The sequence below is a fragment of the Parus major genome, chromosome 4 (assembly GCF_001522545.3).
Source record: "Parus major isolate Abel chromosome 4, Parus_major1.1, whole genome shotgun sequence".
In the NCBI taxonomy this organism is placed as follows: Eukaryota; Metazoa; Chordata; class Aves; order Passeriformes; family Paridae; genus Parus; species Parus major.
Window position 1 is genome coordinate 59,590,707 of NC_031771.1, and position 27,730 is coordinate 59,618,436.

At 38.7% G+C, this 27,730-nt stretch overlaps 1 protein-coding gene across 9 annotated transcripts in view; it reads right to left on the bottom strand.

Annotated features, from left to right (window-relative positions):
• Window positions 1–11,868: 11,868 nt before the first annotated feature.
• Window positions 11,869–27,730, bottom strand: part of RGS12 (regulator of G protein signaling 12) — an 85,116-nt gene continuing 69,254 nt past the window's right edge. For 3 of the 9 annotated variants that reach the window (XM_015625017.3, XM_015625016.3, XM_015625014.3), the window contains 3 exons: window positions 27,546–27,699; window positions 24,311–24,928; window positions 11,869–12,521 (listed from right to left, as the gene is read on the bottom strand). In XM_015625017.3, the coding sequence (XP_015480503.1) occupies window positions 12,160–12,521; window positions 24,311–24,928; window positions 27,546–27,699 (1,134 nt within the window). In that variant the 3' untranslated portion in view covers window positions 11,869–12,159. Of the gene's footprint in view, window positions 12,522–22,774; window positions 26,444–27,545; window positions 27,700–27,730 lie in introns of those variants that run through there. The other 6 variants (XM_019006414.2, XM_019006415.2, XM_015625011.3 and 3 more) reach the window with 6 other exon arrangements.

Sequence of the window (27,730 nt, forward strand, 5' to 3'; positions counted from 1 at the left end):
GACATCATGGGAAAAAGAAAAGGCAAATAAACACACAGTAAATGAGGAGAAAGAGACAGAAGTCTTGCTGTGGCTGTATAACAGATACGGATAATGCCGCCTCATACATTTGCCTTTTCCTCATTTCCCATACTGCAATACTATTTATTACTTTAATTTTAAAAATAATTAATAAAAGCTCAGACTGAGCCCAGCTTTTGAACTACTTAGTAATAATGAAACAATATTAACAACTATCCTAAATCATTAAATATCACCAAAACGCAAATTAACTGAGTCAGCCATCAATATGAAATAATAAAATTGCAGAGGGTTTTTTTCATCAATTAGTTGACTAGACACAAGTGGAAAAGACAAGTCTAGACACACACACATACACACAGATATCCATTTGTATTCATTCCTCTGTACCAGCTACCAAGGTAGTGAGAGGGCTGTCTGGTGGCTGCATGTTCTTATGTTCTCCATTTTAACATTATTTTCTGACCATTGCAAATGCTTCTGAGGAAACTTCCACTCAGCTACTGCAAAACTGAAGAAAAACTATAAACTTTTCTAATGACTGATTCTCCTCTGGTTTTTTTGCAAATTTCTAAGCTTTTTCCTAGTGATAAAATAACTCCAGCTAATGAGGTAGTGCTGCCCCCTGAGATGATCTGGTTTTATGGCTTTAGCTGACATTATTGCTACAAAGCCCAGACCCAGATTCCTGGATAAGGAGGCAGTTGCAGGAGCATTGTTGGCATAAGGAGCTAGTGCAGGATCTAAAGCCTCTCTAAATGTGCTCGGTCCAAGACCTTTGTACAACCTGATGAGTACTTGTGAACAGGAAGTAATTAGAACTATTTCTGGCATTAAAAATACAACTTTTGACTTATCTTTCAGGAATGTGTAGGATGCAAGCAATCACATGTGGCAATTCTGCTCCTGGAACACTAGCAAGGGATGAGGTGCTAACATGAGACTGATGTACAAACCCAACCAATTCCTTCTTTTTTCTCTGGGGGACCTGCAAGCCACACTAGAGACCTTGTTATCTCTGTCAGATAACAGGATTTCTTTAATCTCTGCTGCTTGATATCATTCTCATCATCCTGGGAGCCATTACCAAAACTCATAATAACTGAGTCTGAGTGTCTAATAATTAGTGAATATTCAAATCACCATACCTGATGTCAGCACTCATGGGCTAAAAACATAGTGACTTTTTTTTTAATAAGGCAGCACAGCAGCACTCTGAGTGCATGAGGAACCCTTCCTCTTCTCTCCTTCTAACTCCTCAGTCGTCCCAACACAGCAGGGCACAGGTCACACCTGTCTCAGCAGATGGTGCAACCTCAATCTTGTCACTCACACCCAAAACCAGCATCTTCACAATGGGTGACAAGTGAGCCTCCACCTTTTCTTATGTCTTCTGGAGTGGTGCCTTGAGAAAAGCCATTGTGTTTTGCTAAAGCAAAGACAGAAAGCCGATGTCATTTTCCTTGTTTGCTTATTTCAACAAGTAAAAGGAAAATTTTGGCTCAAATCAAACTGGGCAGTTGAATTATTTATATGGGCCTTAAACAGCTACATTGCAACCATGAACATCTCTGTGTGTCATCCCTCTTGTTTCCCTGGGAAAAAAATTACATGGTTTTGGCTCTCAGAAAGAACTGGAACCCCAGTCTGTCCTCTTCTGCACCAGACTTTGCTGTCCCCAAACTGGGGATAATCTCTGCCAAACAAACTCTTTTACAAATACCCCTCCCCACTCCTCGAGGCAGCAAGGCTGTGAAAAGCACAGCTGCCAGAGTCTGGCTGCCGAGCAGCTGGGATTCAGCAAACATGGAATGGGTGCTGCAGCACTTAGCAGATAATCCTGGGACAGAAAGATATGCCTTCAGCCAAATGTTTACTCCTCCTCACTCCTCTCACCTCCCACACTCACCCAGAATCTCTAGCAGCTCTCCTGGCTTCCCTCACGAACAAGCTCTCAGCTCTGGGATTTTCTGCACCGATTTCCTTTCTCTTCTCTCCAGGGACTGAAGCATTTCTCAGATCTATCATGTTATTTCTTTTGTCTCACTCACTCCTCACTCTCATCCCCTCTGACATGTTGGCTGTGGATGTCCCATCCTGGCCCATGACCTTTGCCTGCAGCCTCCAAGGCCTCAGAGAGCGCAGCAGCAGAGGGAATGTCGTCTGTCTGTGCACAAGATGGTCTCAGGGTGGTTTTGGGTATTCCTCCTGCCACTGCCTTCTGCAGGGCTTGGGACCCCCTCTGGCAGCTCTGCAGGCCTTCATCTTTCCATCACATCTCTGCATGGAGATGGATCTGCTCCTGGATTTTCTCCACGTGGTTCCTCCAGTTGGCCTTGGCATGTTTCTGTTAAACATCAAGCATCAGCAAACCCCACACCCTGGTGTTTATCTGACCCTCCCGTGCTTTTATCTCACTGCTGCCCCTCAGACATGACCTCTTTGATCTTGCTCTGCACTAGCACCTTCTCTTCCCACACTTCTAGGCCTGCACTCAGGGCTGTACCACCCCTCAGCTGAAAGTATCAGAACTTATGAGTTCCTGTCCAGTCAGAGAGTATTGTATTCACCTCCCTCCCCAGCCCAGAGCTGCAAGCCTGTTCTCACTGCCTGCATCCCACAGGAGCAGGCACAGGACTCTTCACAGCCCAGCACCCTAGGCCATTTTTGTAATGGCTTCATGTGTAGCTCTCTGTGAAATTTGGCCAGATGCAGCCACTGCAGCTGTATCCATATATTGCAGGTACATCTTTTTAATGCCTTTACCTGCAGCTGCGCTTATGGATTTTTTGGTGCATCCAAAAAAAGCTTTAGTTCTGCTATGAAAAAACAAACTATATAAATATAGCAATGGAAGAGCTGGGCTTCAGCTGCAGAAACAAAACCAAGCTGTGCTTATACACTCCTAATCACACAAATCTGTGAGTGATTTAAAGCTCTACTATGATCCACAATATGCAGAATCTTAATTTATACATCCCAGACCCAGATCTAACCAAGCTTTTAGAAGTCCATTTCAGGATAACACCTAGCTCTTTTACACCCAGATGTCATGATATATCTAGAATACTATGCCTGCAACCAGTCTAGGGTGTGTTTGCATGAAGAGACTCTTCCTCCTACTGTATGAATAGGAGTGGAAAATAGGTAACTGTATTTTTCAAGGACTTTGGTATAAACCTTTGCTGATAACCCTGGCTGAAACAGTAGGCCCATATACAGAGGCGTGTGGGGTTTTTTTTAGCTGTGTACTCACTGAAAACTGACAAGAAGAGGTGTGGAGGCACCCACCTTCCACCGATGCCAACACATTTAGGTAACTTGAGCACAGGCTGATTTGCAATTGTTAGGCACGTACATTTTTAGCTGTGCTCAAATTCCTGCAATTCCACCCACTTTCTTCATTAGCATATTAGACGCCCCCATGGCATACTTTAAAATGGTCTATAAGTCAGGCATGTGTGAGGGATGTGGCTCCACTTCTGCAGCTGAAGGCAGCTGAAGTCTTCCCTTTTGAAGGGGAAAGAGCACTAACAAGGAAGGGACAACCTCATGGGAAGGATGCCAGCCCCACAGCCTGCCTTGACTTTGGGGTGATTTCCTATGGTAGGATGGAGAGCAGAGTTCACAAATAATGATCCAATTATTCTGATTGCAGGCCTAGTAGTATCCTGTATGGAAACCTCTGTGTGTCTGTGTGTGTGTGTGTGTGTGTGTATATGTGTGTATATATCTACATTTTCTATATGTTTTTGATGTGTGTGTGTGTGTGTGTGTGTGTGTAAACCAGATAAACCAGATGTTTTTTCTGCTCTGTAAAGAACTGCTATGCCAAGGGCTGAGGAGCCAGCTGACACCAGCTGATCAGCTTTTTGGCCATGGTGGCCAGGGGAGGCCAGACAAAGAGGTGGTCTCTGCTAAACCTGTGCCCTGTGCAGGGAGTGCTCCCATCCCTCAGGGTCACTGAGGCAGCTGCCCAGGGCCAGCAGGGCTGCTTGGGTACTGCATTTTTTAATATCATCATAAGGATACTCACCCTAGATTTGTCCAGTTGTTGATCTAGCACAATGTTTGCTGGAGTTTTTGCATCCCAGATCTAGTGGCAAATCTGTAAGGGACTCTTCAAGCTTCTCCCTTCAGTGTCCCTGATGCCAAGGTCTTGTTCCCATGCAGGAAAAGGACCCTTGGATCTCAGTCCCATGCCCTGGGGTATATTTGGGAGAGCTGGTGATATATCAGGTAGGCAGAGAGATAAGGCTGCCTTATCACATAGTGTCCCTTAGCAGGGCTGCTCTCTCACTGCATACAAAAACCCCACTACTGATGCCTCTGTTACCTCCCTCTGCTCTTGCCAGTCCATGGTCTCATCCTGCTGGAGACTGATGCACACTTTTTTCACCAAATCAATAGGGATTCTGTCCCTGGCAAAACTCAAGGGCCATTTTTCCTGCACTCCAAAAGGTAAGGCAGGCAGAGATGCACCCCAGGAAGAACCTGGGTTCCCTTCTGGTGAGCAGCCCTCTCCCCACTGCACAAATCCTGACTTCAGAAGTGACTGTGTACAACTCACATCCTCGAGAACAGGCTTAGGCTAAAGATTTCACAACGTGGTCAATATTCCTGCTGTATTTCCTTCTCTCTCTTTTTTCCCCCTCATTTTCCCGTACTTCCAGTGCCACTCCTTGTAATTGCTGCAGAAATGTAATTGCTGCTCTGTGTAATTGCTGCTGAAACAATCTGAGCTGTCATTGACTTACATTGTTCACAGATCAGGAGGAACTGGCAGATGAGAGTCACCCCACCTAGCTTCATAGATTGCATATGTATTTACATCTGAGGTAGGTATCAAGGCTCACAGATTAGGCAGTGGAGACCTCAAAAATATAGAAGTGTTAAATTTAAGGTATGAGTCACCTGTACAAAAGTGTGTTTCAGCTCAAGGATGAAACAAATCATTCTTTATATACATGGAAGGTATTAAACAAACAATTTTTTATATCCACAGACAGTATTAATTACATCCCTAACAAATACATGAAGTAACATCCCTGTTTTGGATACAAAGGCAGCTTTGTACACCTAAAGTTAGGCAAGATCCCTACTGGGTTCTCCTAAAAGAGAAATCATGTCTTTCATATCAGCTCTGCTAAGTGTACTTTGAACTAAACTGGACCTTCTTTTGCAAACAGGAGGCCGAATCCTGTTGACTACAGAATGTTTAGTGAGCAAAATTACCTCTTATGATATCACAGAGTGGGTGTTTTAATGGTACAAGCTGATGTCATTGCAATGAATGGCAGCAGAATCTCATACATCTGCATCAGTCCTTTCTCACAAGAGCATAAAACAAACAGGCAAGATGCAATGGGAGAATCAGCTTTTTCCAGGAGATGGAGGTGGTGCAAGACCAGCAAAGCCTCACCATCCAGCACCTTCCCACAGGAGAGGAACATCTGCCTCCCTTCACAATCTCTCCAGGGAATGAAGTTGCAGCATGTGTTGCTCTGGATTTTCTAACACACAAACTTTAGTCAATAAGCAAGGGCAAGATCAGAGATATGCTCCCACCACCACGGATTATCTCCTGCTTGCAAACAAGTTTCAGCTAACTGCTCTGCATACAGAGGGCTGATCTCAGCCAGACATTGCTTCATCCTGGCCAGAGCACTGGCTCTGGAAATTTTTAAATCATGGAAGAGGTTGAGGTTACATAGGTGGTTACATAGGTGGTGAGGGAGCTCATGCTGGTGGTATACTGGTAAATAATGGCAAATAGCTACTGAAAAGGATGCATGTGCAAGTCTATAAATGAGGGAGAATAGTAATTAAAGTAATAGTAATTAAATTTCTCCTCATCACATGGTTTCATCTTTCTAGAGAAGACTCAAAATCATTAAGAAATAGTCCAGCTACCTCTTTCAGGAATGGGGAGAAGCAGTAATTTCATTTTTGTGCCCTATCCTAAGAATGTGCCACTCCAAGAGGGATTAGCTTTATTCAGATCAACTTCTAGCTGGCCTTTCATTTGTTTATGAGCGTGCTCTGGAATCGAGGTGCGAATGTGCACAATAACTGAATTCTAGACTATTTTAAGATTGTGAGCAGATCTTTGCAGGCAAAGAATGCAAATGAGGAACAGGTTGGTGCTCCCTGGCAAGGCAGACACAAGGTATTTACAAATACACTTCCCAAACTTGGACTCCAGGACCTTCTCCAGGGAAGTGGGTGAACGCCCTTACAGCACCCATGCTGACATTTGCTACAGGCATCTATGGAAATGCTCCAGTGGCTTTGCAGCTCTGTGTACCTGCAGGGGTGGGATACACATTTATCACTGGAAAAAGATCACAGGCAGCAATACACGGACTTGGAAGACAGGTTTCATCCCACTCCCATCAGTCATCATTTTCCACTACTGGTACATATTTCTCTTACACCACTACTGGTACATATTCCTGTATTCCTCTTGCTCTGGCACAGATTGTTCCAAGCATAGAGAAGGATGAGAGGGGAACTACTGAAGGATTGAAGCACCATTGTGTCACTGACACAGCTTAGTTTACACAGGCATTGAATGCCTCTAACCTCTTCTTTCTTTCTTTCTTTCCTTTCTTTCTTTCTTTCTCTCTCTCTCTCTCTCTCTTTCTCTCTCTCTCTTTCTCTCTCTCTCTTTCTCTCTCTCTCTTTCTCTCTCTCTCTTTCTCTCTCTCTCTCTTACTCTCTCTCTCTCTCTCTCTCTCTCTCTGGTAGACAGAGTATCTGTATATTTTAGTAGTGCTAGCAGCAAGGGCAGAGCAGTTCTGGCACACTGGTCCCCTCAGACCACCACACAGAGCTAGACAACACACCAATACTGTGCAGAGGAGAAGCCAGAGGAGGATTACACTGTACCTGGAAACATTCGGCTATTCAGACTTGCAATCCCTTTGTGTTGCTAGAATAGAGCAAAAGGAAATAATTAAAGGCTAAAACCATACCCTACTATTATTAAATTCCAGAGGATGAGCTATTTTTAAGGTATATAAATATTTGGCAAGAATTCTTAATGATCCTCTTTTAATGGAATTTCTTTATGTAGGCTAGGTTTAAGAAGATATCTTTCCAGAACCTAATAAAATGCATGTGAGTTTTATGTTGTCTCATACTTCCATTTAAACTGCAATGTCTAAATGGCAGCAGGTCCCAGAATAACTGAAAAAATAGTTTTCCCATCTTTTCCCTACATTGAAAGTAAATTTCAATTAAACATTATCAGCTCTAGTGATATAAATTATTTACTTACTACATACACAATTAACATTTTAATGAGTTTGACACACTTAAGATTCTATAAACATTATTGTGCAGTATATGATTTCTTAATACTTTGGGGAGACAAGGGATGAGAAAGAAAACCAATGTGTGGTTTCATATTAGAAATGGATCATATAGATATTTAAAGACAAAACCACAATTAAGGATACAAACCAAATTCTGTACAGCAGCATTTTAAGCTGCACAAGATTTATCAGTTGGGACAAAAATATAAACAATTTTCACATCTTTCACACAAATAGTTCAGAAAGCATGCTAGTTCATGGGCAACATCTTGGATCTGCTAATATTTTGAGTAATGCAGGCAAGATTTGCAGACATGTGATCATCCAGCACTTCTCAACAGGTTTTTTTTTTTTCTGGAAAAAATCAAGAGTAACTGGCTAACATCACAGTTAGTCCAGAGAAAGGAAATATTTCAGTAAGATCAATGAAAACTTTTCCTGTATTTTAAATGGCATTGGATTAGGGGCCACAAATCTCACAGCTCTTCATCACCTCACCATGCTGAACTTGGGATGCTATTCCAAGAGCACAGAGAGAACCACTTGGAGGTGCCACTTGTTTTGCTGCAGGGTAAGCACCCACACTATCCACAGAGCAACTCTGTTGTCACACAGATTTGATACAATCCCACAAAGCTTGGAAATCTGCCTGTTCATGCAGAAAACAGGGTCATTTCTAAACCCAAGTCACTGAGTTGTGGCTGGGAGTTGGGAGGTGCCTCAGACCTGTTTTGGCTTCCCACACCCCTCAATAAGGACCTGCTGCTGTCTAACTGAGCCTTTGGAAACTTTTCAAAATCTTTGAGAAATTGTGAAAAGATGCCTCCAGGTGTTTGCATCATACTACCACACACACTCTCCCTGTCTCCCAGCTACCAAGTACCTCAGGAGAGATCATTTTAAATAACAGTATTTGCTGTCGAATCTGTGTTGGAGAGGGCTGGGATGAGCAGCAGCGCCACTGCTGAGACACAGCTACTGGCAAGGATTTCAGTTTTGTGGCAAAAATAAAGCTCCTTCCAAAAAAATAAAACTATGTTCATAAGTCCTGGTTATCTCTGCTACAATGAGACAAGGAGACAGCCAGCTGAGCCTCATCTTCTGGAAGTTTTCTGTTAAGAACATTAAATTTCAGCATCAGAAGAGAAGCAGTAATAATGTAATTCAGGCTACAGCAAAGGCACAAAGAAAACAAAACTTGCAGGCAGAGAAGCAGTGCCAGAAGGACACAACATCTTTGAAGGACATTAAATAACCCCCAGAAGACTTCTAGAGGCATGAGAAAAGGCAATAGAGCCAGGTATCGTCTCCTTCCCACAAAGCAGTAAAACTCTTGCAGTCTCTCTGCAAAGCCTGTTTATGTGTCTTCATAACCCCTTAGTTCTTTGTCACACAGTCCCTCAGAGCTAAACTCTGCAGTGATTCATTTTGCTTGTGTGTTATATCACAAACTTGTTGACAAGGCACAAAACTACAGTAATCCTATGGGGGAAATCTCGTTGCAAGTTTGCTTGTATGTATATTTTCTATTCTTCACAAAGCCTTTAAAATTAAACCACAACAAAACTGTGACTTGTGGAACCAATGAGGCTGAAACCACTACAATTGAAAATCAGATACCATGACAACAAGTGAAATATAAGACAACTGCTACATTAAATAAAATTTGGAATGCTGCAGGATTTTCTGAGTGTTGGGATTGGAGTTTTTTTATACCACTGGTTGTTACAGTTTCAGGTTTCAGTACTGACACAGGTCAGTAGATCTCCCACCTAAAAGGATGGAAAGACTCATTTTATTTATAATCATGTGATTATGAAGACAGAAGAGTAACTCTGCACAAGTGGAGTTTCCACATGGAAAAACTGGGAAAAATAAAAGAAAAATAAAGCCAGCTAGAATTCAATTATCTTTAGGAACAACTGGCAAGATAAAGGATCAAGTTACGAAGCAGGGCTTCGATTAGGCTGATTTTTAACTATAAGTAGGTTTGATTAGCAGTGTAAATCACAGTATGAGGAGGCAACTTAAAATCATATTATAATGTTGAAATTACACAGTAATTAAAACTAGACCACATCCCTAGTAAAATATTGGAAGCCATCAGCCAGAGACAGGCTACCCACATTCCTTTTTATTAACTCCTGATTCCAGCTGGTTTAGTTTTTATATTCTGCCAGATATTGAAAGGAAAGCTAATATTATTAATTTCTAAGGAATTAATTTATATTAGTTCTAGCTAAGGAGTTACTCTTTTAAACAATCTGCCATTAACTGGCATGACAATGTGGCATGGGGAGAAGCAGATTTTCCCATGTCCCTTTGTTTACAGGATTTCCAGGCATTATGCCAATAGTTTTCTCTAGGTTAAAGAAAACTCCATTCTTTCACATACTTCATTTTCCTGCACACAGCTTGACTCCCATGTTGTCAAATTCCCTTTGAATCCCTGATACAGTCAAATCCATTTTGTTGCACCCAGATTTTATGAACAGCACTTCCATTTGCTTGTTTTTCTGAGCACAGCAGCTTGAGGACAGAAAACAGAAAAGGGTGGAGGAGAAGCTCTTTGACTTACACCTGTCTTCTCTTAGCTTCATCTGTTGGCCCCTAACCCTTGCATTAGAAAGGAGTGTGAAAGTCAGTCCCCCCTCCATGGCACTCCAGGCCTTTGAGCTGTTCTTGCATCAGCTGTCTCTTTTTCCAGATGAAGAATTCTGTATTGCTCTCTCCCAGTCACTTGAGTGCCCTTGCACAATTTAAGATAAGCAACCTTTTTTCATCTAAAATATTGATCAGAGGTTAATAAAAGATTGTAATGATTGCATTTGAATTTCAAGTTTTTATCTGTCAGATAAGACACAAAAACATCAAAGTGTATCCCAGGTCAAAAAGCCCTCTCTTGAGTTTGACTGCTGTAATTTTAATTTTGATTAGAACATACCTATTAATTTTCCAGAAGATGGGAAAAAATTATGGCCATTTATCCATTTATCTCTGAAAAAAAATATATGCTCAAGGGCAAGTATTAGCAAAATACTACCAAATAAAATCAAAACACACACACACACACAAAAACAACAAGAACAAAAAAAAAAAAACCTCTTTAAAAATACATAAAATTTAAGTCTTTTCAGATCACTGGGCTGTGTTCTGCCAGCTGCGTTTCCCAAATCTCTAGTAATCATTACACCACCACGATTTTATCATGACTCTAAAATTAGTTTAAAGCTTGAAAGTTTTAAAAAGTACAGCTATTTTCACAGCATATACCTTCATTCAGGCCCACACTGAGTTGAGTCTAATATCAACAAGGATTTTTCCACAATATCAAAAGCAAAATCAACAACCAGTAGGAAAACAATAAAGTATGAAAGCCAATGGGTATCCCTTAATCTCACTGGAGAATTTGATGTAACACTTAAGCATTAAGATTAAGCTTTTGGAATCTTAATTTATGATTACAAAATCATACTTCTGTATGATCTGTATGACCTTTGACTTTAAGAAACTGAATTACAGCATCCAGTACTCTCAGCTATTCAGAAAATTCATGATTCTTGGTATGCTTTAGGAGCAGAGAAAGAGGAATTAATCAATATTTACCTTGATGCTTTGCACCTCCTGCCTGTGTGGATCTGCAGTCCAGGAGATATGCAGCATGACTTTTTAAATCTCACAATAATTTCAAAGCAGTGAACCCCCAGAACTCTCTATATCCACTCAATGTGATGAGCAGATTTCCAACACTCACGTGAAGGGTTCTTCACGTACCCTTTTGCATGTCCAGCCTTATAACTTCTCCTAAAGAAATGGTTATGGAGGAAAAGGAGCAGGTGGCAAAACCAACATGTTCAGCACTCTTAAATATCTTTTCCTTTGTAAAACTCCACCTAAGGCTAGAAAATTAACTGATAAAATTACTATAAAATATAAAATAAAGTGAACAACAAGTATGAGAGGAACTGAACCCTTATCAAAGGAGCAATAACCAAATGACCTTTCCCCAAAGTGAAAAGGCACTGAGAGCAATGATGAGGAGGGACCCAATGACCATCACACCACTGTGTAATTAGATATTTATCTCTGGTATGGAAACATCACCAGTGCTGGCTACAAAAGCAGCTACTATTCCCAGCACAAGAAATGCACCATTTTGGTTTGGTTTTTTTGTTGTTGTTGGGTGGTGGTGTGTTTGTTAATTTGTTTGATTTGGTTTTTTTTGTTGGTTTGTTGTTGTTGTTGTTGGGTTTTTGCTTCTTGCTGCTGGTATAACTATGGTCTTATTGCATATATCTAGGCAATGCATTAGACAAGACTGAATTCCACTTGGACTTCTTCCCAAATGTTATGAAACAGGAAAATATTATGAAAATATTCCTAATCTTTTTCAGACCAGTAACTAATTTTACTTACACTTCAAAAATCTACTGAAACACAGGGAAGCTTGAAGACAAGGGGAAACCATTAGAAGATTAAACTGAAATTATCTTAAATAAAAAGTTTGTCTGTAATAAAGACAAGAAGAATAGAGGTCGAAATCATAATTTTAATTGCACTGTTCAATGGAATCATCTCAGGGAAAATAATACAGAAATGGAAAAAAGCAAAACCAAATAGCTCGGTATTTTCATTGGAATACTACTTTTTCATTCTAGGGCTTCCAACTCGTATCAGAAGTGATGGTCTCTAGCAGGGTCTTTGAAGGCAAGTGGATATTGAAAATCACTTATATCTTGCAGAAACAAGTCTCTAAGACATATCTCCATTGCTGCTGATGCCAAGCAAAGTACCAGAAAATTTAATTAAAAGCAGAGATTTAAACAAAAGTAGCTTTATACTGATTCTCAGTAGCCTTATTCTTCTCGCTCTTGACAGCTATCAGAGATGGAAGATCTGATGTCCTGTAAACTCCAGTCCTCATCCTCCCTTGGCAAGATCTCAGTTCAGAGATGTAACCTTCAAAGCTGAGGTTGCCTTCAGAATCATCACAGGAGCGTGTGCCAGAGTCCTCCAGTTTGACCCCATCCACATCGATTATCCTGTTTACAGGGAGCTCGGTTTCGGGGTTCCCTCTCACACCAGGAGGATTAAAGCTTCTACTGGGCTTTGCTTTGTGAGAGGGCTGCTCACAGGAGTTTCCTGAAGTCCCTTGTGAATCATTTCTCTTTCTGTTTGCACCTAACAGAAGAATTAAAAACAAAAAAACACAAAACAGGAGAGTTACGTACCTTCTGGTTTTAGTAATTTTCAATATTGCAACCTTCTCTGAGGCCCTAATGGTAGTCAGCTGGATATTCACCCATCAAAGAGACTTATTGATGTACCATGTAGGTAACTAAACACTAGAGCTCAGAGATAAATGTGAAATACTAATTTGTATCTTCTTAATGTAGCATTTTTCAGAGTTTTCTCAAAAACTCCATTAAAAGTAACTACTTAGTATAATTTTGTACACCTCTAGAACAAAAAAATTCTCACACCAGCAAACCCAAAGATGAAAGAGGAGAATACAGACTTTCCACTGGGGCAGAATGGGAGATGTTCCCTCAGTTGAACTGGTCTTTAAGACCCTGATGAGATAGTATTTTTACTTGGCTAGGACTTAATTCTCTAGCAGACTAATAAGGGATTACTTGAAGTTCCAGTTCACTGTCCTTAACTGCAACAGAACAATTATGGGCCACAATTTACAAGACAAAATAAAGGAAACAACTTGGCAGAACCACCAAATCACAGGATGGGTCAGGTTGAAAGGGACCCCATGGACCATTTTGTCCCACCTCCCTATCAGGCAAGGTCATCCCCGAGCACATGGCACAGGATTGTGTCCAGACAATTCTTGAATATCTCCAGTGAGGGAGACCCCACAGCCTGAGTCTGTCCCAGTGCTCAGAACAGTAAAGTTCTTCCTCATACCCAACTTGAACTTCCTGTGCATTGATTTCTGCCCATTTCCTCGTGTTCCATTGCTCAGCACGAGTGAGCAGAGCCTGGTTCCATCCTCTGGCACCCTCCCCTTAGATATTTACAAACATGGCCGAGGTCTCCTCCAAGTTGATTCTTCTCAAGGCTGAACAGGCCCAGTTCCCTGATTCTTTCCTCCTAAGAGAGATTCTCTCCAGACCCTTGACCAGCTTAGTAGTTCTTTGCTGGAACTGCTGTAGGAGCTCATTGTCCTGAGGAGCCCAGAACTGGACAAACACTGCAGATGTGCCTCACCAGGGCTGAGCAGAGGGCAGGATCACCTCCCTGACCTGCTGGCACTGCTCCTCCTAACACACCCCACAACTCCATTGACCTTCCCAGCCACAAGGACACACTGCTGGCCCATGGACACCTTGTGTCCACCAGGACCCCCAGGTCCTTCTCTGCAGAGCTGCCTTTCAGCAGGTCAGCCCCAGCCTGTGCTGGGCCATGGGTTTGTTCCTCCCCAAGGTGCAGGACCCTGCATTTGCCCTTGCTGAATTTCAGAAGGTTCCTCTCTGCCCATCTCTCCAACCTACTGAGGTCCTTCTGAAGGGCTGCACAACCCTCAGAGGACTGAGGGCTTTAAACACTCAAAACACCTGAGTTACATCTAAAATCACAGTTGCCAGGATTCAGGCCTGTTCTCTGGACTACACACAAAAAGTCATCACTATCCCAAGAGAGCTGTAGTTTAAATCCTTGCGCTGCCAAAAGCCAATTTTGTATTAGATGTGATCCTGCAAAGGACAAGGAGCTTCTTAAAGCAAATGCACAGAAGCTGATTTGCCTGTGTCAACAGCAGCAAGAAAGGAAGGATGAAGGAGTTGATTTCAGGATTTGTACCACAGTTCACAACATGGTTTCCATAGTTGAGGTTCCCCCTAAAATGCTACAAAGAGGGGCAGCATTTTCAGAGACAGAGAACTGCTTGTATAAGATCAGACTGAGAGCCAAGAAAAAAAAAGAGAAACTTTCAAGCCACAAAAGCAGATCTGAGTAGGGGGCTTCCATTTCATATATCATTTCCTTTTTCCATATATCTTCTTATCCATCCTTTAAAAGACACCATCTTATCTGACAGGCTTTACACAAAGCATTCTCAAATGTTGTGCCACAGTACATGCAAGTGCATGACCAGCATGTTTAGCCACACAAATCCCATGAGACTGGTGTGGTTAAATCCCATACCTGTCTTTCAAATCTTTTATTTGTGCTTATTCCACAAAGTGATTGGTGCAGTTTTATGCAAGGAAAAGAAATTTCCATGTATAATCACCGTAATCAAGAACTTTTTGATATGGAGAATGGAGGAAATGCAAATGAAAAAGACAAAAAAAGCACTTTCATACAGTTTCAATCAAATCACTCCAGGGTCTTCTTGAGGCTTAAAGCTTTCTATTTAAGAAAAATAAGTTAAAATCCTAAGTAGTGCAATGTTTAGTGTTTTAGCTACAATGAAGCTCCACATGAATAATGTGGTTATTTCACTCAGTAATGCTTGCTGTTTTTTCAGAGGAATTAGATCAAACTCCAAACAAATCAGCTGAGCAGAGAGAGGCAGAAAGCTCCCAACCCTGTTAGCCCAGCATGACTCCAGCCTACTAAATAGCAGCTAACATTTAATGGAACTATATTACACTTTGTGTTTTAATCTCCCTACTGAAACCGAAAATTGGCTAAAATTTAACTGCTGCTTGCATGGCTGTGCTGCAAAATGCTGTTCTTCTGTTCTGGAATGTTTATCTTAACATGAGTGTACTAAATTGTTCTCTTGATCTCTTTAATCTACTATTCTACGCCCTTTGAGGAAGACCTGTGACTCTCCTTTCAAGTTGCTTTAAAAGAGCTACAAATTGCTGAAATGCCTCCTAATGACAAATTATCACAAATATATGGCATTGACAGAGTATGAGTCATCCAGCTGTCCTAGCACTGAGAATGCATCCTCCTATAAAGTGTCTTGTAAAGGCACATCTTTGATTGGGGTGGAAGGTCTCATATCTGCTGACCTGGACTAGGTTGAAACATTTTCCACAGTCAAAAAACGCAGCCTGCATTAACAGGGCACAAGAGCTGAAGGAGCTGGAAACTCCTGCTGAGGAACACTACAGAAGGTGCAAGTATTGCTGTATTTATTTAGGTGTTAAGCCCTTCTGCAGTTAAATATAAGAAATGCCATTAAGTCTTGGAATTACAGTGTCACTGAATCATCACTCAAAGCAACTGGGTGTGCAAGTTGTCTAATAGGAACACTGCAAAAATAAGGTCAATGTTTGCTCTCAGGCTTCCCAAGACACAAGCTCATCTGAACAAGAACATCCACATTATAAACATATTTTTCTATTAATGTCCTTTTCAGGAGCAATCTCTCTGTAGCATCAAATAAATTACTGCTAGAGGCAGGGCAGCATTAGAGAATATCTTGTCTAAAATACCTGTTCAAAAGAATATGGAATTACTAAGAGATGATATTGTGAAGATGATTTCATTTTTCCTGTTAGGGTAGAAAAGATCTTAGCTCATCTTCACCAAACAGGAAGTTGTTTTCAAGAGTAGCACTACACAGAAAAATTATTTCAATATAATTTTTTTCCTCATTTTTTTAAGAGAAAGCTTTTATGGAGCAAGACTATTTAATAATAGGCGAGATTTGCCAAACCAGCTTATGTATAAATGTATCCCACAAGTTTTAAGTAGACTCAAGATTTACATGTACTCAGTGGAGCTTTATGATGAGGTTTCAAAGAAGTTTGCAACACTTTGACACTGGTCTCCTCACATTTTCTTTTGGAGTAACAAATACCTGAAGACCCTTAGCTGTGCAGGGACCCTCTAAGGTGCAGAGGGCATTCACAGGTAAAATTTCTCTTTATATATTCTTGACTGAAGGGATGAATACCTCCATGGAGAGCTCTGTAGATGCTTTGCCATGTATGAAGCATGTCAGGAACGTCATTACTTTTTCCCAGATCTAATCTCTCAGATGTCCTACCTAACTTCAGTAGAGAAAGGAAGACACTGCTTATGGCAGCAGTCACACAGGTGCATTTTCCAGGCTGGAATACCACATTCACACCTATTGGTAATCTCCTCACTTGCTAAGCATTCCACACAGCTCTCAGGGAATTTTCTTTCAGTCTGATCTCATTAATATGTTCCAGCTGATTTAAAGATGGGAAGTCATCTTTTGTCCTTAAACCAGAGCTCTGCTGTGTTACAGACTCACAGGCAAATGACTGCTTAGAAGGCTTAGCTGCACCCATCTGCATTTTTCCAAAGGTGACTACAATCAGGCACTGTTTTGGTTCATCTCCTGATTTCTGTTACCAACATTTCTCTTTTTGTGATATTTGGATTTTATGTATTACTCGAGCACTTTAAATTTAATATTATTATTATGGAGAACTACCTTTATAAAGAAAGACAAAGGGAAATCTTCTTCTGTACAAAATATTCCTCAAACTTTAATATCTAAGCAAGAATTACAAGACATTGTCTTCCAAGTAGTTTAGGAATAAGGGAGCATTTGGCCAAATTCCACACAGGGATGAGGTCACAAAAAACCTGGAAATTTCAGGAGCAGCACTGACTGCCAAAAATGTAGATGATAGGATTGCATAACCCTAAGTCTAATGCAGATGTTTGGGGATTTAAAGGTCTTCTCACAACACCTTGCAATTATATTGTTTCTATACCATGAATTCATTTATTTTCAATAGTGAAAAATAGTGCTAAATTTTTGTTATGATTTTTAATCAAGTCTCTTTCATGTAAATTGAGTGTTTCACTCATCATTCTACCTTTGCTAAAATCCTACTGTTCTTGCCAAAATCATTAACTATTTAGATAGTTCTCAGCTCTACTGAAAGATAACAAGAATATCCTACTGATTTTCATGTCATTGACCCCAGGCATTTGACTTGTAATGTCAGAGAGGATCTGATCTCAGTTAAATGGAATTTTGATTAATGATTTTGTACTGACTTACAGCAGATAAAAATCTGTTTGAAGGTACTCCATAAAACTTAGAATATAACTCTTGTGAAAAGAAGCCTGAAGTTTTCAGGGGCAACTCCTGGAACTGGTGATTTACAGACATATACCACCCCCAAAATGTCATCAGTCATTCTCAGTCTCCAAAGCAGAAAGGCTCTGGGGACATGTGCAGTGAACATGGGAGTCTGGGCAGACACTGCTCCAGTCTCTGGCTCCATGGAGCCTGTCCCAAGGTGGTATCACACTGCCTGGGAGAGCATTTTCTTACATGAGGCTGAAAAAAAGAGCCCTGTGATGGTCACTTCTATAGTGGGTGTTCATTTCAGGGTCCTGAAATATGTCAGTATAACTTCTTAACATGGATGCAGTCTGGCAGCTTCAGTCTGGGAAAGACACTTATCCTGTCCTAAACTGTTAGGAAATGTTACTTCTACATTTTAGCCCTCCCACACACAGATTCTTTTAAGTGGTGGATGAATGACTTCCACACTGGCTGACATACTGTTACTACTGCAAGTATCTTCATATTTTTATTTTTTTTTTAAGTTTGTAAAGTGATTTATGCTTCTGAAGGGAAAAGGATACTTTACATTTTAGTTTTAGAATACCACAGGTTAAATTTTCTTTGGCAGTTTCCTTCTTTTTATCTCCTAATTGATCCAGCACCAAGAAGAAAGCGGATTTAATAAAAGATTCCTACCTACAGTTTATGCTAAATCTTTTCAAAGGAAATTTGACTTTATATGCTGAATTTCACTTGCATGATGAAACAGCAACTACAGCATATGCTCAGTGCCTTGAAATCTGACTCAGTAAAATGAAGGCATTGAGCCAGGAAATGGGTTATTCTACAAAGCAGCAATATTCTACATTACCAGTTTATTTACCTTTTTCCTGGGAATTTTGGGAATACATTTGCAGCATTAAGTTTAGAAACCAGCAAATGGAAATCCTTTCATTGCACTCATCTCCAAAGCATTCAAGAGAAGAACAAAGCACCAAACATTATTCAGAAAGACAAATTTGGAGTATCACACAGAAGAGGGAGCTCACCAGAGGCGTACAGATGCCAAAGAGGGAACACTGCAACCTGTGTTTGCTCAAGGCAGGACCCCTTCATGTCCGTGGCTGAAGGGAACTGCACACAATGTAATTCAAAAGCCAGGGACAGTCCAAGAATAAATTAAATTAAAAGTTCTGAATTTTGATCCAGGCAGACATCAGACATGTACATCCTCAATAACACTGTCCAATTTGCTCAAACTTTCCATTTCTCCACTGCTAAAACTGAAACCGTTTTTGATTACTTTCCAAGCAGTAGACATGATAAAACAACTCTGCAGCAGCCTACACATATTCAGCCTTCAGTGTGATTTTCCAGCATTTATTGTTAAACTTTGTTTTGGTTTTCCATCAGTGGTGAGTAACAGCAGGTGTAATTGCTGCAGAGAGCCCTTTGTTGGGAAATAGTGGATTGAATTACTTGAATCCATTTTAATTTAATTTAATCTGCCATTCATTAGGTTATTTTTCAATTATGAAAGTCTAAAATGTGGTTTTGCTGGACTACCAGTTACATTTCAACCGATAATTCAGCAAAGTTCATTTCATCATCAAAATGCTGCCATGGGTTGGCCTCGATCTGGGTTTAGGCTCCTGTGCATTTGGTTCAAAGGGCAGGTGTCATTTTTCTAACATTTCATCCAGTTGGTGATAAAACCTGCAATTCTTTCTAAACTGTTAATCTTGTTGCTTGATCAGAATAAGTTTATATCTCAAATAGTCATCCCCCAAGGTCCTCCTTGCTTCCCATTTGTCTACTCTAAACTCTCCTTCTCCCCTGTTTGTTGATGATCACAACATGTACTACATGTAATTCTCACATTTAATCATACCCTGATTAAAAGAAGATTAACACATCCCAACCTTAGTATTTCTGGATTCTCATGAGTACTTATTTATTTATATTGATCCAGAATCCAATTATCTTCTATAAATTTACACAGAACCAGTAACGGATGTAAGTTACTGCAAGAAAATAGCCTTTGTTAAAAACAATGCTTTACATTATTCTTACATCTTTTAAGTTATAATCACCTAATTTTCTTAATTTTTTATTTATGTTTCATTCATGTGGTTATCTTGATTTACACAGGGAACACCACTGAACTATCTCTAAAATATGCCATGTGAATTAAGAGATTATATAAAATATTAGTCCTCTAAAATATTATATAATTTATTACAAAAACAAAGGTTTATTTTCAAATTTTGAAAACAGACATGTTGCTCTTAATCTCCTTAACTGTCATAAATCTTTTTTGCACTTGGAATTCATTAACATTAGAACTGAAAAATTTAGTGGCCAAAAAAGTGAAAGTCACAGAAATACCACTCATCTCTAGTCTAATTATCTCATCTCTATTCTTCAGCTGTAGAGTACTGCATCCTCTCTGTGAATAATTTTAAAAGAGCAGTTGGGGATTTTTTGATTTTTATAGTTTTAAAATTTTTTTGGCTTTAGGAACAATAGCCAGTCCCAGACCCTGCATTTTATTTCCACATAATTTATCTTTCACAACAAATCCTAGCGCTGGTACTAACTATTCCATTTCTGAAAGATTTCTTTCCAATAAGAAAGGAAGCAAGTTTATTTTGAGGCTACAATTGCATATCTATTTCAGAAACAAAGCTGTTTATTAAAAAAAAAAGCAGCTATATAACTTTAGACTGCTTAAATTAATTCTTTAGCTTTCATAGACATTTTACTAAAGCGTAATTATATAGAGTTCACCATGCTTTTATTTTCTCTGTCTTAACCAATGGCATTGTATGTTGCTAAAAGGTAGTTTTGAATACACTTTTTGATTGCATTGCTGGATCCAGTCTATACATCTCCTTAAAAAAAGGACCTTCATACTTGGTAGACAATTCCACTGACTCTAAACTGTAGTGTCATTTTGAGAATAATTCTCATCCTAGCTGAAAAAAAAGAAAAGCCCCCAAAACAAAAGGGATTTCTTTAAGAGAGGGAAGAACAATTTGATGGTCTCAAATCTACAGTCTGTGCACTTCAATCTGGATGGCTGCAAATTGTCTTACTTCCCATGAAATGGGATTCCATGAAAAGCCCAGTTGCTATCATGACTAAATGCCCACCTACTTTGTAATAGTGGCAAAAACCATCAAGAACAACTCAGACCAGTGGAATATTGCTGAATAAACAACCCAATGCAAGGCCTGTGGCTTAATACTCACAGCTCTTGAGGAGACGAAAGGTTTGGGAGGCTGCCTTTCCCCATGGCAGCTATTTTGCACTTTGGTAACACATGTTCCCAACCCCTTGGGAAAAACTGGACAAAATTCAAAGTACCCAGACTATACCAGGCAATTAAAATAAGAAAATTATATAACAAATTTAAAAAAAACCCAAAAGCCAAGGAGATTAAATCAGCATTTTAACACTTAAAAAAATGAATGCATCACTTCAAGCCAATCACATCACACAATAATTATTTCTTCCACAGATGGGACCACCATTATATGCAGCCATGAAAGAATGTCTTCAGATCCCAGAAACCTCTGATTTTTAAAGTGGGAAATTTGCCAGAACTATCAGGCTTATTCAAAATAAAGACATTTTCTCTTGATGAGTAACGCAACTAGAATCAGTAATGATTCCTGTGTTGCTAACTGATTTGCTATTTACTTCATAGCTAAATATTAATACAGTATAAAAACATTTCACTTATTTCAGAAAGTTAAGAACTGAGTTTGAAAATGTGTTCTCAAAAGCTCAGAGTGCATCAGAGCAATGCAAACCTTATTTTACTGCCTTTCATTGTTCATATTTTGCTTTCTAGATCATCAAGTGAAAAAAACCTCAAGTGTTACCCATTAGAGGGATGGAGACTGGCCTGGATTTACAACATCAGCAAACTGCCCCCTGCAGAACTTGAGGGACCTCTTCATTCCTCCCAGTCCTTTTCCCAGCATTTATAATCCCAACATGTGCAGGGTAAGCACGCACAATTTGTCCTTAGGCCAATTTGGAACCAAGAATAGAGACCTCTTCAAATTATGTAATCATTATTTTTCTTTATATCCCAACATTTTAATTGAATAAACCAATCAGAAATGCAATTTCCATTGATAGGGGTTATGAATGAAGAACCATTAAAGCACTTAAAAAAGCAACCATTATTAATGATTTAGTCCTCTGAGATTTCGATTCTTGACTGGAGAGTTTCCAGAAGTCTTTATTATAAAATGATGTACATCATCAAACAACCTTTCCATGCAAACTCCAATCACGAAAAGAGAAAATTTTTGTTTTAGCCTGTGTTTTTTCCACAAAATCACCGTTCTTTTATAGAATACAGTTCCCATTGAACAATAGCGTGTTGTGAGAGGAGCACAGAATACAGCTAATATATGCAATAAGATTGTAGCAAAAAAGGAATGTTTGGGGTTTTTTTTCAATTTTTGTTATTCCTAAAAAAAAAATTCTGATTTGTCAGAAAGCTAAAAGAAATTTAGATCTTTAGTTTTGCAAAATTAGTTTGATTACTTACTGTCATGAGTGACTGACAAAATGATAAGACACAATCACCACTCACCACTGAAAGTGGAGAACACTGGTTGGAATACATGCTAATTAAAATCAATTTTCAAAAAATTAAGTTCAATATGGAACTTATAATAAAATATTAGCTATTTATTGTGAAAAAGTCTGAATAATTTTAGAATGGGAACTGCCAAAGGACTTTCAACTTCTTTATTTTCTTTCATGGAGACCCACAAATATGTGGGAACACAGTGACTTTTGGAAAAACTGGATTTTCATCCCCCAGAACACAGTGAGACCTAGTTAACAGCACAACAAGCCTCTCTGCAGAATTTTTTTTTTTTTTTAATTAGGCTTCACAGTGCTGTTATGTAGGACCCATCTCAAAGAGTGAAAAGAGTAGTGTGATCCCCAGCACTCAACAACCAACCCCTCATTGCTTACCCAAGACTAACAATAAAGAGGTGGTTACTTTGGTTACTCCACATCAAATGAGCTGAGATCACCAGCTCACTCCTTAAAGACCAGGCAAGAGTTGCTTTAGTTTAAAATAAGAAGGAAAGTAATGAATATGAAGTTTAGCCCAAGAACCCAAAGACAGAAGAAATTCTCCTTTCAGGAGCTCCTGTTATGAGTAATTGAATCTCCTGTCTTTTCTGGCTTCTGGAGCACATGCCAATCCTATGGATTTCACATGTGACCCATCAGCATCTCAAGACAGCATTTTCCCTTTGATGCCAAAATTATTTAAAAATCTAACATTTGTCAGCTTTGTCTCATGGTAATTGCTACTTCATATCTATTTATCTGTTTGTTATAAGAAGGAAATTTCAATCAGAATTCTTAATCCAGGACTGAAAGAATTTTTAAAGTGATGAAGAAAATGAAAGCTTAAAACCAGTTTGCGTAACTAGAGCTAGAATTTATTACTCCTGAGAGAACAAGGATACAAAACACATGTGAAAACTACACAAAGATTTCTACAAAGTAAAAAGTAGAAAGTGGGAAAAGGGAAAGCTACAGCTCAGTGGTTACACAGAAACTTATGGCATGCATTAAAATATTGTAAATTCATGAAGTTTTTTTTTAAGTGCAAATGGTTTTTTTAACAGTTCTCACTGAAAAATATGCAAATTGATACCTATGTTGTACACTTGACATATTATCAGAAAGACACCAACACATATCTATGCATATATACATCAATATGTCTGAAGTACATTTTGTGGTTCTGTTATTCATAGGCACTGGTTACAAGTCCATCCAATACTCGGTTTCAGAAATTAAGTGGTAGCGCTTATAGAACATTTCTCAGATACTACTAATAAAGGAATTGGCTTTTAAAATACCAAGAGGATGAAATCATTTGCATTGCCATTTATAAGCATCCAACAACCAAAGAAGTATTTACAAATCATCAACCATACAGATAAAGAACAGTATCAAATACTCTGTGTAAAAAGATAAATAATTAAAATGTATATTCCCACATCACAAAGAAATGTGATCATACAAATATGGCACCATATGTTTGTGAAACATCAAAAATAAATGTAGCACATAGATACCTCTTCTTATATTTTACATTAAAATGCACAGTACAATGACTGTAAAATGTCAATGTCACGACACCCATTGTCTTCAAATTCCTGTTTCTGGTAATAGCAATTATTATTAGAGTCCATGTTTATAAAGAAATTCCATACTCCAGCCTTGGGCTAATATTGCTCTGGGATATTGCTAGACCATGAAACTTACATCCTAAAAAAGTTACATATTTTCTTTAAAGTTATCTAATAGAAAGCTACTTGATATGTGAATATTCTGGGAGAAACTGTGATAAATGCAATCTATTTCTCTATGTAGCAAAGTACGGGTTAAAAAAGATAACATTTTTATTTTGAGTCAGAAATAACAAATTCATTAGCGAAATATATTTTAAGTTGAGGCTTATCCATTTAAAATTTTAATCATAAACAATACTGCAATTTTCAACACATAATTAGGGTTTTTGTTAAAGTACTCAAACTTCCAAACCCTAATCATGTATCTCATTATGAGAAATGGATCAGAAAATCTGGAACACAACAGTGCTATGGAGCTCAAAATGCTGATACCCTGTTTTGTACTCTGAGGGTGAATGAGATAATTATAGCACGTGGATGTATTTCAAAGGTTTGTCTGCATGTGGCCATTTTTGGTTACATGCCAAATCCAAACAAAAGTACATTGTTAAAGGCAACCAGAAGTATTACAGTTAGAACAGACTAAGGCAATTAAAATCTTTTTCCCTTCTTTTTTTTGGTTAAAAAAAAAAATAAAATTAAGGTGCAGAGAGAATTTTCTTTGTTGTTTTAATGGGTGCCAAATACTGATTAACAGTGCCAAGGAAAAGTAGTTTTACACAAAAGGAAACACTATTAAAATCTAGAAATACCTGAATTGGATCTTTGATATCCAGATTTTTCCTGATTACCTGCAAAAGGAGTTGGGGGTGGATAGTTGGCTTCCGTGAGCTTACTGATGTCTGACAGTGGCGTTGGTGGTGGCGGTGGTAGCAAAGTGCTGTTAGGGCTACTAATATCTCCTTCAGCCACAAGAGTCAAGTCTGCCACATTTTCATCATCTACCATCTGAATGCCTTCGGCCTGCAACTCTCTCGACTGCCTTTTCCACACCGTGGCATTGCTCTCCTGTGCGTGTGGAATTGGAGACAATGGAGGGCTAAAAGGAACACTGAAAGTCTTCTGGCTGTGGAGTGCTGCCAAAGCAGATTTATGTTTGTTTTCTGAGGGACCCATTTTCTTTACTGAATTTTCATTAAAGTTTTGCACGGACTCCTGTTTTCCACTGGGTGATGTACATCCATCACTGCTATCACTTTTTGAGACTCGCTTGCTGAGGCCTTTAGGACCTGCAGGAGTAGATGAGGTTGGTTCTGGTCCAGTGGGTGGTAAACGAAGAAAGTCAGGAAGAATAAGGTCTTCTTTCCTTAGCAGTCCACGTTGGTCATCTGCTCTGTTACTTTGTGCTTTGGATATGAGTTCAAAAAATTCTATTGGGGAAAAACCCAAAATTGACAAGTTTTTGTCAGAAAGTGCAATGCCATTAAAACGTACATTTTCAGCACATTTATTTTCCATGAAGATCTTCAATTCTTTCAATGCTGCCTTGAAATAAGATCCCATGTTAATTAGGAACTTTTTCAATTGCAGCAATGTTCACTAGCATCACTATAATTAAGACCATCAGCATTGCTATTGTAAGAGTTTTGCAGTTTAGAACAGCTGCAATTCACTGAGCCTTGAACAAGTCTTCTATTTTACGCAGTTAATAAATCTGTACACACACACAGGATTTTTTAATTCTTTATACAAAACAAGGCTCTAGTCTTACAGACAATGGGTGCACGTTTTTATATTCTGGATGGGTTTTACCCATCTTAACTCAAAAATAGCATGCCATTTGAACATTCAAAGATTCAGAATGTTGCAAACTTCCTCGTTATATTGATTTTCTCTCAGAGTAATTATATTTTATCACAGTTTAAATTCAATTCATGGTGTAGTTTTAAACCAGGATATTATTATCGCAGGGTATGATCAGATGATGATTTAAGTAACCCCATTTTACTTAGATTTGCAATGAATCAGTAGCTTACAGGTAGTCAGTAACCATCCAAGGAGCCATTACCAAAAGCGATGGGCCAGCTTTTTAAAGAGGCTTTAACACAATTAAAAGTGATTTTCTGATCATGTCCCTAATGATATCCAATGGTTTAATATGTTTCTATATATAAATAATACTCATAATAGATCAACACTGTTCTAAAAAGTTTCAAAACTTGGCAACAAGAAACTTATCAGTTGTAAGCCAAGAATTATACCACTCCTCAAAAAAGAAGCATTGCAACAATAAACAAACTCTTTGGTACAAAACATAGACATATAAAAATATGTAATTCTTAATATAGGGTCTCTGCATGTCCTAAATTTTCAAGAAGAAAGCACTTTAACTACAGAATATTAAAAGATGCTTAAAAAGGCCATCTCCAACAGATTAATTAAAATCAACAGTTCCAACCCAGCTTATAAATACTGTTTGAAGCAAAAGCCATTAAGAAATAAAGCAACAGTACATTAGTATCAGTTTTAACTTAGCATAATATGAAGTCATACACTTGCACTTGTATGACCTTATTCTTAAATCCTCTACTCATACTTGGCAGGCTTTGCAATGTAATTGTAAAAATCACTTTTTAACATGCTTTTTCAAATGCCATAAAATTTGAATGTAGCCAAGATGGAAGCTTCAAAATGCTTCTTATTGCCAAAGTTTTGCAAAATGGCAGTAGGCATATTAAAACATGCAACATTTCTATGAAGTGTCATACAAAAATGTTTCTGAAATTTCAAAGCTCATAGAACAGTTGTTTGGCTTTGCATTAAAAAACAGTCTACAACATTTGGTACGCATTTTCCAAACTTTGACAAATTTCACAAAACTCAAAATAAAATGTGAAAGCCTCGAATTCTGAAGTTTTCAAATTATGTTAATGTTTTACTCAGTCCTAGGAAAAAAAATGAAAGTATTAAAATGTGGAAAACAAGTTAACAAAAGAGTAAGCAACAGAAAATAATTTAAAATGCACTAATATTTTGTTGTAACACTTATATTAAAAAACATCTATTTTGCAGTAGAAGTTTCAGCCATAGCATTTTTTTTTTTTTTCAGTTCTAGTCAGTGGACATTTAAACACTGATGAACTGTCACAGGTAAACATTCATTTGCTGTATAAATGTGCATAAGCAAGTTTTGGATATGCATATGGGGCAACTTCAGCAGTTAATTTTAATCTGTGGGTCAAATATGTCCTTTGAGGCTTTTTTTTTTCTATATGGGAAAACAGGGAGGAGCGTGTAGGGCTGACAGACAGGTAATCACTTCAGTTCATGTCCTAGGGCATGGGGTGTTACGCCAAAATTTCTAGTGCTACATCATTTTTATTTCTCTTTTGCCCATGGACATCTTTCTATAAGAAAGCAAATTCTCTTAGGAGATTTTTTTCTGATGATATCACCAGAACTATTAAGATGTAATGAAATTAAAAACAGGACTCAGGAAATGCAAGATTACCAATAACCTCTGCTTATTTCTACTTCTGAACACCTTTTCAGTGCATGTGCTGCATGCAAGTTTTCCTGTTGCCCATCACGTCTCCTCTGCAGTCAGACTGCACTGCCCTGGCTGTTACAGAGTTCAGCAAAAAACTTATAAAAATTCTTACCTGAGTACATTTGGGTCTACACTACCGTGCAGTGCCTGTCGAACGCTTATATGAGGTGAACAGAAAGCCAAGCTCCTACACAGCTTACAAAGAGTATCAAATGGGATGTTCAAACTGCAGTTGAGTAACTAATTCCTTTTTATTTTACAGGAACTAGGTACCCCTCACTTTTGAAAATCCCACTGGCCACCTACATTGGTGTATAGGTATTCTTAAAATTTTACCTTCAACTTAAGAAAGCTTGACAATTCAAACACACGGAACAAAAATTTAATGGTCATGACTATGATTTTCACAACACAGTATTAAACACATGGTAGCTACACAGACACAATTTTTTTCTAAGACTACTTATGTTAATATGTAAGCTATAAAGTTCACATACCCTCTGCTTCATCCAAATTTATTTTCTGACATTTTTTTTTCCCAATCTTTGCAATAGAGTCTTCTCTCTTTGACAGCCGGACTTCCCTAGCATTTTTTCCATTTTCGCCTTTCATTTTGATAGAATTAGACTTTCCTAGAGTTCTTCCCTCTCCCTGCATTAGAAGGAAAGTTAAGGTACTACTT